We start from the raw sequence: 14,896 nt of genomic DNA, 5'->3' as shown, positions 1-14,896 counted from the left end.
TTTCTTGGGTTCTTCCCGAACTGAAACATTGGTTGAGTTGGTTGCTTCTACTGGGATAAACTTCCACTCCTCCAGAGCCTATTGCCATGAACGTATCAGGTATAGAAAGACAAGGAAACAAATACTGTTGAATACTAGATGACCTGTGAGCCATTCACTCACCTACTGGCAGGCTGCTCAAGTTGAGGGGGGTTTCAGCAGAGAGACTCAATGCTACCTTGTTAGCTGATACTGCAGAAGCTTGAAGGGCACTATTGCAAGCCAGTGGAGGGGTGTAAGGAATGCTTAGGCTGCAGTTTATCCCTCTTCATGTTTTGTGTAGTAGAAAAGGTCATCCTTGTGACAGATGAAGTTTGGCACAATGGGTTCCTTAAAAAACTTTTAAAACAAGAATTTTGTTATCAATTCTTTCTTACCTGAAGGAAAAATAAACAAGGCTTGATGGTAGGTAGTTCTTTCTGAGAGGTGCAAGTGAAGGATTTCAATAGTAGTGTGTTTTTAAATGCTTTAAATATTAGATTGTGAATGTATGTGGATGAATGGACTTAAAGAATTTTTGTACCACTAATAGATGTTGGTATCTACAGTTTCACGTTTCATGGTAATGCTTTTTGAAGCTGGATTTCAGTGCTGTGCTTCAGACTTGACTGTTTTTCACTGTAATTAAAAGTGTAGCATATTAGAAAGGAGAAGGTCACCACAGTTTAAGGAGCAGCTAGTGAGAAAGTGAGGTAATGTTTACAGTTGTTGCATTGTATGACTCTCTTTGTTGGGTTGAGCTTGAAAATGGAAACACCATTAGGTTTCTCTTTGATTGTATGTATTCATGTGTAAAGTTCTTTAAATTTCCAGGTCAGTATGGATCAAGTAACATTTATTCTTTTGGTTTAACTGTAAGTTATTATATGTGCCTTGCTGATCTCTTGTGTTCTACCTACTGAAAAGGTTGCAGAGGGAATCTTTTTTTCTGCAGAGATTGTAGGATTCTATTCTAGGATGCTTTTCTAGGAATGTTCCCTCTAAAAGCATAATTATTTTCAGCTACTTTCCTACGGTGACTTCCTTCTGGTAGATTTTGATTTATTTCAGAGGTGCAGTGTGATGGTTTTGTTGGTACAAATATCTGTTCTGCGTTGTTGCAAACAGATTTTTTTTAGAAAGCATTCCTTATATGATCTTACCTGTGCTACCAAACACTTGCATATATTCCTACTTGTTTTCTAATATAGACGTAGGATATGTTTCACTGTATATATTTTGGCTATGACAGACAATAGAGAAACAGCGGTCATGATTTTAAGTAACTTTCTGAAGGTTCTTTCTCTGCTGAATTGTTGGATTAGTTCTTAGACTTTTCACCGAATATGGCACTGGGTAACACAGTAGAGAACAAGGTAAATCAACAAAACTTGTAATTAAGTTGGACATGAACTATGACTCGTTGTCGCTGTCCAGGTGGTTTTTGAAGACTAACTTTTAAGAGGAATAAGGCAGGTTCTTAGTATATTATGTGGCATTTCTCTAACTGTAATTTTATAGTGGCATTTAGTTAAAACATACATTAGAAAAAATCATACAAGCTGTTAGCAGCTCTAAGTGTAGTTAGCAAAGGATAAGCTGTCGTTTTAAAAGGATGCTGTGGAAATGAACGCTGGCACAAGCTTCCTGCACCTGTGTCTCTTTCACGTCAGCTATGTTTTGATCTGATGTGCAGTCATAGGCTAACTAAGTCTGAGAGATGCAGGTGTTTCCTTCTGGCTCATGTAAACTATATGCTTCCCTGGAAATTAAGCACAGCTTGCTATTGCCTACGACTGCAAGAATAGATGCTTGCTAATTTAAGAAGTGCTTAGATATAGAAGGTGCCAAATGGCACAAGACAAGATTTTTCAGAACTGAGGGAGTGAGAGGAAATGGACAACTGTTGTTAATTCCCAGGATATAACTTCTCTGTTTTTACATGCAAAAGTCCCAACTTGTTCCATCTTCTAACAAAAACTTAAAATTCACAGCCATATTGGTAAACACTGTTGCTAGAAATCATCAAACAAGGTGGAGCAAAGGCAGGAAGATGCAGAGTGAATCCTGCATGGCTAAATTGTCAGGTGTTTCTATTCTGCACTTCTGTTGTTGCCTCATGAGTGTTTCTTTTCAGTCATATTGCAGTCAAAGAGCAGTCATGTTGTGCTCTCTCAAGAGTAATTTGCCAATGATGACAGCTTTCAGCAGAGTAAAGCTAGCCAGAGACCCTGAAAGAACTGGAAAGAGTTGGGTTGTGTTTTGTTGGGTGATTGGTCAGGTCTGTCATTAAAGCTGTTGTGGACTCTGCTTAATTTCATTTAGTTCATCATGTCACCACTTTCAAAGTCACTAGGAACACAGTGTTAGCCTTTCAATAGAACCACTTGGGCTATCTCCCTTCATTGCACTGCGGAGATGATTTCAGGATGATGTGAAAACCACTGAACTGATTAATTGAGTGGAAGATCATGCAAGGGAAGAACCAGAAGGAGCTTGCAGGTAATGTGCTTGGGCTTTAGCCTATGACCACAGAGCTCGGTCTGTGCTTCCCATTAGTTTCAGACCTCTTAACATCCCCATTTGGATTTCCTGTTTCATTCCTGTGTTATGAACCCTTTTTATTTCTTTTCACAGCATTTTATTTTTTCTGAAATAATGAACTGTTTCGTCTGTACTCATTACTGTTTGATTGCCATAAGCAGTTGGTTGTGCCACTTCATGTGCTCTGTATGCAGTTTTAACAACTTCCTCAAGTTGTTACCAAGCTTAACAATGTTGTTTGTTTTTTTGCTGAATCACTGGAGAGACTATTTTTCATATTTATCTTTGCTGAGAATTTTGTTGGTTTTTACCACTGCTGCTTAATTAAGTCATGTTTAAGTGGGTTGAAGAAGCAAAGATGATTTACTGAGGTTACGCTGAGTGCTTCAGGGTGCATGCGTGCCAATATAATAAGTGTGGTGAAGATTTGGTGTCAAATGATGGTCTTCCCTTCTGTGCTGATGAGTTGGGTCAGAGGAAGTAATGTGGCATTAATAAAAGAGCAGAGTAGGAGTCGGCATGGTGCAAGGTGGGGCTGCCAGGAGCTGGTGCTTGGTTCCGTGCTTCAGCTGGGGCTATCGTGGGGGCCTGGGCAGGTGGGAGGAGGCTGTGGGAGTGAGCAGGGGCAGGCAGGGCTGATAGCACTGTCATGGCGGCAAGGGCAGTATCTGCATCCTGATACGCTCTGTGGTTTCCAGAAACCATCCAGTCAAGAACATCCTAATCTGGAGATGGGTGAACTGTCCTGTTACAATAGTCACTAACATGCCTGCTGTCTATAAATTTGGCTAATGCCTTTGGCTTCCAGTGTCCTGAGCCAATTCATCCTGTGCCTTTCCAAAACCCTCATGAGACTTTATGGGCTCAGTCTACTTCATATAATCTCTTCTTAAGCTTAAGACAGAAACAGAAGACTTTAGGCTGGTTCAGGTAGAATGGTGTGAGCTGCTTGGGCTGCACCAAGCCAAGGTTAAGTGGTTGCTGTCCTTAGCCTTCTTCCAGCTGCTTGTCTTGGCTCAGGCTGTAAGGGGCTGTGGTCTTGTTTCTGCTCATTTAACTTCTCCTGCAGAAGTACCATAGTTTCACTTTTTTTTCCCCCTCTCTAATGAGGTGCTAATACTGAGCACTACTGAAGGAGTGTGGTGTTTTTTTTAAGCTTTCCTAGGAACAGAATTATTTCATGTCTGTATTTTCAGAAAGGCCTGAAGAATGTCTTTTCACAGCAATACTAGATAAAAAATACTCTTGAAAGTAGTATTGCTCTGAAATGCGTGTAGAATTACTTAGCTTAATTTGAGCTTCTTGTATGTGTTTAAGAAGATATTTTCTTATTCTCAAGCTATAGCCAAATAATCCTTATGTCAGTAGGGCACGTACTGCAACCTAGTAAGAACGGAAAAATTACCAATGAACAAAACCAAATTACTTATTAATCAACAGGCTTCATGCTGGTTACCTTCATTTTTGTATTCATATGTCTTTCTCCTGCCTGAAAGGCCTGTCTGGGTTATAAGTAACAGTGCCCTACTGAAGGTTATAGTGCAGGCTACATAGTATCCTTTGTCTTTTTGTTGCTAGTCTGTCGGAATAACTTGCAGTAAACTGCCCTTAAAATAGATGAGGAAATTATAATATTTCAGGGCTGATGCATTTACAGTAGTCGCTTGAGAGTTTCCTTGCCATGCTGTTTTCTCTGAAAAGGTTTATGTGGAAAACAGATAAAATGTTGATAATGCTGCAGAGGAAACAGAAATGCTGAATTTGCCCTGAAACTCTGTAATTTTGATGGAGAATTGCTCCTCTGTTTTGTTTTGTACAATCATCTGTTCCCAAGTCTTAGTATTCAGGCAGCAGCCGCAGCACCGAATTGTGCTGCCTTGTTTACTCTGTATAGAGTGAAGACTAGAAGATGATGATGATTAAGCAATTGAAACAGAAGTTTTCAACAGAAGTAATGCAATTACTGCTTCCATTGTAATGAAATAATCTGTTATGATTCAGTTTTGCTTTACTGAGAATTGCAAACTGTATTTTATAGACTTGAAACTGATGTTGGATACTTTGTCAAGTGAAAATGTGTGTATATGCATATATAAATAAATTAGACATTATTTTTTAAATCTTGTTTGCTAGCATTGCCAGATGCCTGTGGTTAGTGTGTAGTTAGAGGCTCTTTAGGTTTCCTTCTTTTTATCTACGTTCTGCACAATTCAGTTAATTCTCGAATACGTAGTGCAGAGCCTTAAAGTTTGATTTGATTTATCATTGTAAACAATCCATTTCTCTTACTCTTTCATGTTTAATTGAACTATGCTAATGAGTTGATTTCTGAATGTAAATGTGTCTTGTAACTTTCATAGACTTGTATAGGGAAAGATGTAGACATTTAAGAGTGCAGATCACATACTTTTGATTGCTTTTGAGATACTACCTTGTATTGCTATAGAGTTTTCATAAATGATCTTTTTAGTTTTCATAATCTCCATATGTTCAGAAGTCTTCCTTTACTTACATCCTTAATTCTACCACTTCTCCTTCCCACTCTCCCTGTCCCTATGTCCATTAGTGAAGAAAAGCTGCAAGTGACTGTTCTGCTTCCTGGACTATAAATTGATTATGGCCTTTTCCCAATGTCTGAGAAGTAGAGCTTAACACTTGGAATGGGTTACAACTGTGGGTACAAATTAGTGTTGTCTTCTGTCATGCAGGCTGCTCTAACTTGGAGGGGAGGCCTGATATCGGAGGAGTTTGTATGAACTGGAGGTGTTGGCCAGCAGGTGCGGTGTGGGGAAAGAGCCTGGTGGGAGCTGGGCTTGCCTGGAGCACAGCCAGACCAAATGGTGGGAAAGGGTGTGGAGCCTGCCTGGAGGCTGTGCTACGTACAGGAGCACTGTCACAGTGGGGGAAATGTTTCTTGGCCCATAGACTGGCAAAGCTGATAGGAGCGCTTTAAACTGGGGTCAGCGGGGGATAGACTCAATTAGGAACACTGAGGTTAAGCCAAAGAATGGTGGCAAGGCTAATGGGGGTTTCTGTGCAGCTCCAGGGAATGGACATCTGAAATGCTTGTTTACCAGCACATGCATTATGAAGAGCAAATAGGACGAAGTGGAAGATTTTGTTCTTTCCAAGTGTTCCGATATCATCAGTATCAGTGAGACTTGGGATGAGTCCCACAGCTGAGGGCTGGGAGGGAGGGCTGTTGGCTGTTCTGGAGCTGGAGGTGGGCGGAGGTAATGTGCTCGATGCAAGGGAGAGACCAGACTGTACAGCCATTGCTGTTAGGGATGATGTAGGAGAGAGCCTCTGGGTAAAGATTAAGGGATGGATAGCAAAGCGGATGTTGTGGGTGTCTGCTACTGACTGCTCACCTAGGATGGTAGCACTGATGAGCTATTCTTCAGGTAACTGGGTGACATCTCAGGATCGGTTGTCTTCATCCTTGTGGGTGACTTCAACTTCTCAGGTGTAAACTGGGAGTGTTGTTCTGTCTCAACAAGGCTGGTAAACTAGAGCATGCTGAAGTTCATTTCCTGTCACAAATACTGAGACAACTAGAAAAAGAGCCTGTCTTTTGACAGTAAGGAAGGCCTTGTGGGAAAGGTGGCAGGAGGTGGCTATCTTGGACTCGGTAATCTTGAATTGAGTTCAAAATGTTTGTGTAAGGAAAAAAAGGTTGGAGTTGCTACCATCGACTTTGATAGCAGGCTTGAAGCTTCTCAATGAGTTAGTTAGCAGCGTCTCCTGGGAATTTGGTCTAGAGAACCTAAGGGTCTGGGAGAACTGGTAGCTTTTTAAGAGCCACCTTTTAAAAGCACAGCAGCAGGCGGTTGCATTGTGCTGCAAGTCAAGCAAGTTGGGCTGAGGACCAGCCTGGCTGAACAAGGAAATCTGCCTTGAGCTAGGGCAGGAAAAGAAAATAGGAGCTATGGAAGCAAGATGTGGCTTCGCAGGGAAAGTACAGAGCTGCAGCTCACCTCCTCAGGGGGAGAAAAAGGAAAGCCAAAGCCCTACTTGAGTTGACACTGGCTGCCATGACGTCAGACAACAAAAATGGCTTTTTCAAGTGTGTCAACAGCAAGAAGAGACCAAGGGAAAACTGTAGATTGTTACTTGGAGTGAATGGTCACTTCACAAGTAAGGAGGAAGAAAAAGACAATTATTATAGTTTTTTGCCTTAGTTTTTAACTGTAATGACTGATCTTGGGCTGCCCATACCTCGGAGCTGAAGGCCTATGATTGGAGGAGCAGTGACTTTTCCATCTGTCATCATGAAATTCTAAAGGAACAGAAGTATCAGCTCAGTGTTCATAAGTCCACAGGCTCTGATGGAATTCTCCTCAAGAATGTTGAAGAAATTACTGGGCTTTGTAGCTGGACCCTTCAGCAATTTACCTAATGTCATGTGTGGCTGGGGAGAGATCCTTGCTGACTGGAAGCTGGCCAAATGATGGATTTGGTCTGCTGTCCATTTAAGCACTGAACTAACTGTTGCTACCCACTGAAGGTAGATGAGTCATTAGAATAAGACACAATATCAAGAACAGCATTGTTGTTTTGGATTTTTTTTTCTCCCCAACAAAATCAAAATAATATGTAGGAAATAACATAAGAGGTTAAATTGTCATAGGAAAAGATCCTGGCTATTGTAGGGTTTGGCACTGGTTGATTTAAAACAAACAGCGAACCATCCATACTCTTCCTTCTTCAGAAGCAGGTTGGAGGCATGATTTGAATCACAGCTGTGAAGTTGTATGATTCCTTGTAGGTGTGATGAAGTCCATGTTGCCTTCCTTCTGGCTGTGCATTATGCTATGCTGAATGATAATTGCATTCTTCCACCTTGTCTACCTATTACTGGAGTGCAGTTAGTTTTCTTCTGGGTTGTCACTTCTGGCTGCATAATCAAAAACTGTTGAAAGCATGACGGAAGCTTTGGGCAATCTCAAACCACACTGGGGAAACATCTGGCAGGCCTTTAGCTTTTACAAAGAGTCACAAAGAAAGCAAAGAATCAAATACAGTGTTTATTGCTGTAATCTTTGCAGTATTGCTCTGGTCTTTCTAGTTGTCACTGTGTTGGAACCCCTGTCAGGTTTTATTCACTTACTGTGACTTTCTCTTGACAGTTTTTGATTTGAAAAGATGCTCTCATCTCTGAAGAGCAGAGTTATGCCACAATATGTCAAGTTTTCCTATGGTATGGTTGAAATTAGAAGTCTTAGAATTAACATGGAGTATTGCAGACCCCAAGAGAAGTGCTGAGGAATAATCTTGCTATTCTGTTATAAACTACGTTGGGGACTGGGGGGAAAGAACCCCGAACCTGAATATCTTTGCTCACAGAGCAAAACACAATACAGTGTATAGTGCATCATTAAGCAAAGTATGTATAACCACATTTGTGAATGCTGTTGATATGACTGGGGGGAGTAATTGGGTGGGCATCTGACAGTGAATAAGGTCAGTTTGGTTCACCACAGAATTGAACTACTGTTTTGGTTGAAATGTTACATAGACCCAGTGCAGCATACACATGGAACCAGAAAGTACAATATTTTGTATTTGGGTTGTTTTTTCACATCAGAAGGCATATAAATCTGAGAAATGTTTTTTTCAGATTGTCAGATTTGCTGGATTTTCATGTGAGTAGAAGTGAAAGAGTAGTGATGTTCTCTGCTCACAGTTCCTACTGCTCACCTCCACAATCTTTGCAAGTCTCCCTTCAACAACCTCTTATGTATCCAATCTAATGTTTGCTTCTGTGAACAGTATCTGCTGGTAGCATTTTGTTCACTTGGTCAAATATCCTTCTGAAGTTCCTTACACAGAAGATATCCTAAAACAGACAATAGGGGAATGGATGCAAAATACTAATAAAATGCAAGTTGTTCTTGAAGAGCAAGCCTGGCAACTAGTAGTTAGGGATTCTCTAACACAAAATAGATCATTAAAATAGTACTGAAAATTATGAAAGACTTGGACAGGCAGTGCTTGTTACCAGTAGAGAACAGTAAAGGATTGAGAAGCAGATTCTTACAGGTTTTTTGTTTGTTTGTTTGTTTTTTCCCTCCAAGAATCTTATTAGCAACAAGAATCAACAAACTACTTGCAAGGTGAAGTTGTGACACAAAGTACGACAAGAGTTGGTTTAACTCCAACATAAATACTGTTGAATTTCTGTAGCCACTAAGACAACGACTAATCCACTATGCTGTAAAATGCTTTGAAAAAATACATGTAAATGTAAGTGTGGTATTCAGGCTTTTTCAGAACTGTTTAGCAGAGTGATATTTATTGCCAGGAAGGCAAGTCTTTTCAAAAAGACTGAATTAAAATGAAAAGCGTGGGTCAGATTGTTGGTATATGCACAGTTAAGTAGCTCTAGCAGATTCTGCTTACTGCGTGTTGACAGAAGCCTGCTTGATTTGCAGTTGTAACACCCTTAACACACATCTTGCTGCCTAATCACTTACTGTGATTTCAGAATGGCTGGAGAATTAATTAAATGAAAACATCAAGCGGACTCACCTCCCTCTACTTGCTGGCAATGCTTTGCCTCCCTCTACTTGCTGGCAATGCTTTGCCTAGTGCAGCCAGGACACCATCGGCCTTTGCCACAAAAGCTTGTTGCTGGCCCATATTCAGCTGGGTGTCTACCTGGACCCCCAGGTCTCTTTCTGTGTCTCTTTTCTCAGCATATCCAGGTGCAGGGGTTATTCCTCGCCACATGCAGGGCTGGGCATTTCCTTTCATTGAACTAATTTCCTGAGGTTCTTGCCAGCACGTTTCTCAGCCTGTTAAGGTCCCTTAGAATGGCAGTGATGTTGTAGTGCAGGGACCACATGTCCTCATTTTGTGCCATCTGTGAACTTCCTGGGTACATACTTTTTCTCACCGTCAAACATTTTATGTAGAATGCTTGAATGCACTTACGAGTTATTTCTTGTATGTGTACATGAGGCTACAGCAGCCAAAGCTAGGTGATTTCACATTGTAAGGATAGATGAAGTGTCTGCTAATCTGTTTAAAACACTTGCAGAAAGTTTACCAGAAAGTGTTTCCTGCTCCAAATGGAGCACTTCAATGTAGACAGAGAAAAGGCTTGTTTGGGGGCTGTATTTGGTAAGAGAAAACTAACACAATAAAATACTAAAAGTATATTTGTAGGAAGAATTGTTATCCGATGCCAGCAGTAACAAGAATGTTCTTCTTAGTTTCCAATTCTGACTTCTTGTGGGGAGTTAAAATACTTTGATATTCAAGTGGTAGGGAAATAACTTGTCTTACACCTGGTGTTTCACCGTTACTACAGAAATGTGCACTGTAAATAATCTGTTGCTATCAGATGTACTGGCACTCAGCACCCTATGGTGGTATTTGATTTGATTTCTATAAGTCTGTTAGGGGCTGCTGGTACTTCTTGGATGTCTTCTTGCCTTTGCAGCTGCAGTTGATAGTGGCCGTACCCTCAAAAACACCATCTCATCATTAATATCAACTACTGAAGGCATTCCAAGTTCTCTGGTCTCTTCCTGGAAACTAGCGTTTCACACTTAGCCTTCTCTTTTCTCATTTGGATTTCTTCTACCACAACCGTAGTTGCCTGAGCCCCGAGCTAATTTGAGGCAGTCGTTTCTGGAAAGACCACAGTCCATTACTTCACCTTGTGCCACAGCTTGCGAGCAATGGAAGTGATATTCTAGGGGCACTGCTTTGAATGTGCTTTAAAGGAATGTGAGAAGCAGTCAGTGAATCACTGAAGGTGCGCTTTTTTTCTGCTTACCCCACCCAACTACTGACCTTCGTCATTTATTTTTTCACTTCCTTCTGGTCTTTTTAATATCCTTTCACTCCACGATCATCTCTCAAATCCAAACATGTTAACTTAAGCAACTTTATGCGGAGAACGATTCTCTAGGGTTGGCTGACGGATTAAGTGGCAGTACCTTGGTTGTGAAGCAACCTACGTTTGCACATTCTCCAGTCGTTTTGCATTAAGACTTAAATCCTTGTTCTGTTGTGGCACCTTTAAAAAGCAGACCTCCTCCTTACATCTAAATGTTATGAAAACCAGGCATACTGTAACCCAGAACCCCAAGGAATGCTTGATTGAAATAACAGATCAGAAAAGTCTCTTGCTAACATTCCTATGATTATAGGTTTACTCAAGTGACAGAAACATGGTGTCAGCGAGCTTTCTGCATGCAGTGTAATTTTGGTTCAAAAGCTAACATCATTCTTAAAGGCTTTACCAACACAGCCTTGGGAGGATAGGTAATTTCTAAAGATGTAACAACATTTGTTGCCGTTCCTCTCTATGTGTATCTCATATGTTGCTGATAGGGTACTTGGTCTGCTTCCTGCTGGGGGAGCAGTGTATCCCTATTAGTAGTTACTCACATCAGGCAGTGTGAGTAGAGAGAATGAGAAATGAATAATTCTTTGGTCCTCACAGGTGAACAAAACAACAAACTTGTTTTAGCCCCATCTGTTCTTCTGCAGCACCCATTTGAGTTAACAAAAACAGAATAGCAACCATGAAAGCGCTGGTCTCAACCTTTTATCATTTCAAGCAGTAGGTGTGATATAGGTGGAAACAGCAGTGACCTTGTTTTCATTTTCAGGTAATCAAATGACTTGAATACATCACATGAGCACATAAATCTAAACTTAGTTAACACATCTGGAATTTAATCAGTGCTGATAAGGGTCAGTGTCTATTTCTGCTGACCTGTTTTAGAGGTACTTGAATTAGAAAGCTGGTTAATAAAGTTCTCATAGTGACATTAATCACACTTCTTTTCACGGAAGATGAAACCCCTGTGACATTGGAGCCTGTTTGCAGGCACAGTGCATGTAAGGATGCATATGCTGTAAACTACCATGCAGTTAGCTTACACCCTAAATGAGTCCAAAATGAACATCAGCTGTTTTAAAATTAGTTTAAAGCTTTCTGGAACTTTTCCAGGTTTTGATATGGAGAGCCTTTCTTCTTTTCTGTTGATACTTGCATTTATTCTTCCTTACCCTCTCTACCTCTTTCTCCCTTTGCAGGCAAAGGCAGCTCAAGCATCTCATCCGACGTGAGTTCAAGTACAGATCACACGCCCACCAAAGCCCAGAAGAATGCAGCTACCAGTGAAGGTAGGCATCTGGTGTTCATTACTCAGGTCGGGCCCCCCAGCATAATCCTAGCTATTTTCAGAAAAGGAACCTCTCCTCCTCCTGGTTCCTTCTGTCTACAGTGCTATTTGCATATTAGAAATTAAAACAACAGTTTTTCTTCCTGTGTGGAGTTTGTGCTTCTGCCTGACGTGTTTTCTGGTTTAAGCTTGTGACAAAGAATTTAAGGTACCTCTGCAGAATAAAGGTGTGAAGAGTTTTGGATAATCTTGCATGTTACTACTTCAGCAAAAATGTTTTATACTTCAGATTAGATGTGATCTGATTTCAAACTTATTTCTGAAGAATACACTTGATGGAAGCTTGCTTTGGCACGTGTTCTAAGTTAAAACTCAACCTTTTTTTTCATATTAAGAGCATCGTGAAATGTGAGTTGTTTCTACTGCGTTTTCAAAAGTGTGTCTATAGATATGAAGAGCTGACAGGATTTAATTAGATTGATGCATCTCACCTGCAGTTACTAGACTACCACCTGGGAGTAGATATTTGATGTCTAGGAGAAGGAGAGGTTTGGTATGTCAGTAGTAACATAACATTGCACTAACTGGCTCGTGAACAGAGAAATGCTGATCCTTTCCTGCTGCCTTTACTACATGTGAGTAGGTGTGCTTTGCTAAATGGAAGTACGTTGGCCCTGGTTTTTACTAGAGTGTCTTCAGAGGCTGAGAGGAAATTGTTAAGTTTGTATGTAGTTTAGTGATGTAAGCTGAAAGCTTTTTGTTTTTTTCTTTTAAATTATACATTTATAGATCTTTAGAATTTCTACTCAGTCAAAATACATCAGTTGTACTTGGTAATTATCAAACAATCAATTTGACTTCTTTCACTTTTGCCATTACAAATGAAGTTATAAGCTCTGGTTGCTTTGGGTCTGGCTTTGTTTCTCATTGTTAGAAGAAACCATAGGGTTTGAATTGTTCTCGTTTGGCAAGTCTAGCTATGACTGTAGAATCTGAACAGTAAAAGGAGTTCATGTAAGTAATAAATGACCATATAAATCATGAGAGTTTATGGTTAGGCATGCACAATCCCCTATCAAGAATGAAGATCTGGCACCTGTGAATCATATGAGATTCTGGTTCAGAATCTCTGCTTTTTAGTCTGAACAATAAATTTAACAGTAAATAAATATACAGTTAATAAAGTTAAGTTGAATAGTAGACTTCGTGTTTCTCCAAGCTTTAGATCAGTAAGTTTTGATGTACATGAAGGAGATGAATTGCCAAGATGCCAAGTAAATTTAGGAAATGTATAAGAACATTTTAACTTTTCTGTATGACAGCCAAGAAAAAAAGCACAAAGGAGCAGTGGAAACTCTGAAGTCAGTCCTTAACAATTGCTTTAAATTTCTGTTTTACTTCAATCAGTAAAACATGTCTTTTCCCCTTATTTTCAAATCAGATAATGCAAAATAATTCTTTATTAATCTCTAAGATTTATGTTAATTTAGCCTATTGTAGAGCCAGTGAATACCAGTGTAGGTCGTGAAATCTTTACCACAATTTTGCAGCTGTTTAGCTCATTAGTGAAGGAGGTTTAAATACAGGCCAGTAGATGCTGCACTAAAGATGTTTTCTGAGCTCTTGTGCAGACACAACTCTACTGTTGTGAATTCTATATTTTCCACTCTTGGAGATGATTTCAGATATGAGCCTACACCCCCTACAGAAGGGTGAAAATAGGAATGTGAGTAGATGACGTTTATTTTAATCATGGCAGTGATAGTCCATCCCTTTCTTTGTGCTGTGGTTGCTTTGCTACAAAGTTTTTCTGCTGAGCAGTTAATATGGGTCAGTTAAATATGAGTTGTATTAATGGGGATTGCTGTGTAATCTGTCAGATACTTTAAATGACATAACCAGGGAATATGAGGGTTTTGTGAAGGTAAGTGAGAGTGGAGAAGTGGGAGCAGTGTTGAAGGAAGAAAACAAAACCACAGGGTTCTGTACAAACCAGTGTTGTTATTGGAAGGCCTGTTTTTCAACCAGTTTGTCTGGGATTTTGTTAGTTTGGTTTGTTCTTAACTAATGATGCCTCTTTCCCCCATGTATAGTAGGCTTACCTTGTAGGAGGATTCAAATGAAGAGAAGGAATCATATGTTCTGCAAGATGAGAAGAGTTCTGCACTTAAAGGACTGGATGCTTTTACACAGTTCAGTTACAGAGTAGTGTCTAGGGACCAGCTAAGAACAAGAGCTTGATTGTATTAGGCACTGTACAAGCAGTTGCGCTTATGTCTTTTCATTGGGGTGTTTAAATAACTTTTTATAACTGTTTAGTTAAATTTACCTTTATAGTGCTCTATCCTCTAGTGTTTGCTTGTCCTGATACAGTAGTACCTGCCCACCCCAGAGACTGCTGAGTGTCTTGCTCTTCAATGTGAGGCTGAAGCTGGGGTGAACACTCAAATTCTATCCTTTGTTTTAACCCCATGTTATAAATTCATAGCACTGCATGTTGTTTTGTGAATGAGTCATGATGTGTAGTGAGATGTGTATGTCCTAGGTCTGGGGTAGTAAGGATAAGAAAAGTTTCTGGTGAACTTTTCCTCACCTTCATTGGCATGGGAAATAACTTTTAAAAGTTAGATTGTTTGCATCCCTTGAATTTCTAGTGGTGGCTGAATTCTTGTGTACCCAGCTCTGTGAAGAGCATAGAGTTTTTATGCAAGGCTGAAGGCCTTTCTTGTCTCCTGCTTTCCAGCTCTGCAAACAGACCTAACTCCCTCCAGTTCCGCACAGCATCTCTTCTCTTGTGTTTCTCTAAGGCAGCTGACAAAACACTTATTGAAGCTGAATCCCTGAAAAGCCACGGAAGAACTAGGAAGGAAATCATAAGACCAGTTCCCACAGCTCTTTGGTACTTTACATTAGAGAAGCAGACATGTAAAATACTTGCAGGCAGGTATAAATTCCCAAGGATTACAAAAAGATGCAAGGCAGGACTCTTCCTTGAAAGAGGAAACTACCTCAGGAGCTCCCTGGCAGCAGGTGTTATCTTCCTGTTAATTTGAGCAATCAAATGAACTCCATATTTGATTTTTTGCATTCATTCTATTTGTGAATTTTCAGTGCTGTGATGTTTCTGTAGAGGGTGAGTTCAAGAAGTTAGTTACTGCCTGCTTGAAATGGCTTGTGAGGTATTCCAG

General features: G+C 40.2%; 1 protein-coding gene across 1 annotated transcript in view; it reads left to right on the top strand.

Moving 5' to 3' along the window:
• Positions 1 to 14,896, top strand: part of FBXL7 (F-box and leucine rich repeat protein 7) — a 154,252-nt gene that overhangs the window by 19,270 nt on the left and 120,086 nt on the right. The window contains exon 2 of the mRNA XM_015854444.3: positions 11,620 to 11,709. Within this exon, the coding sequence (XP_015709930.1) occupies positions 11,620 to 11,709 (90 nt within the window). The remainder of the gene's footprint in view (positions 1 to 11,619; positions 11,710 to 14,896) is intronic.

Source organism: Coturnix japonica, chromosome 2, assembly GCF_054131305.1.
Source record: "Coturnix japonica strain WE chromosome 2, WE-NBRP24, whole genome shotgun sequence".
Taxonomy (NCBI): domain Eukaryota; kingdom Metazoa; phylum Chordata; class Aves; order Galliformes; family Phasianidae; genus Coturnix; species Coturnix japonica.
Note: the sequence above shows the minus strand (reverse complement) of the source record. Positions and strands in the feature narration are given on the sequence as shown.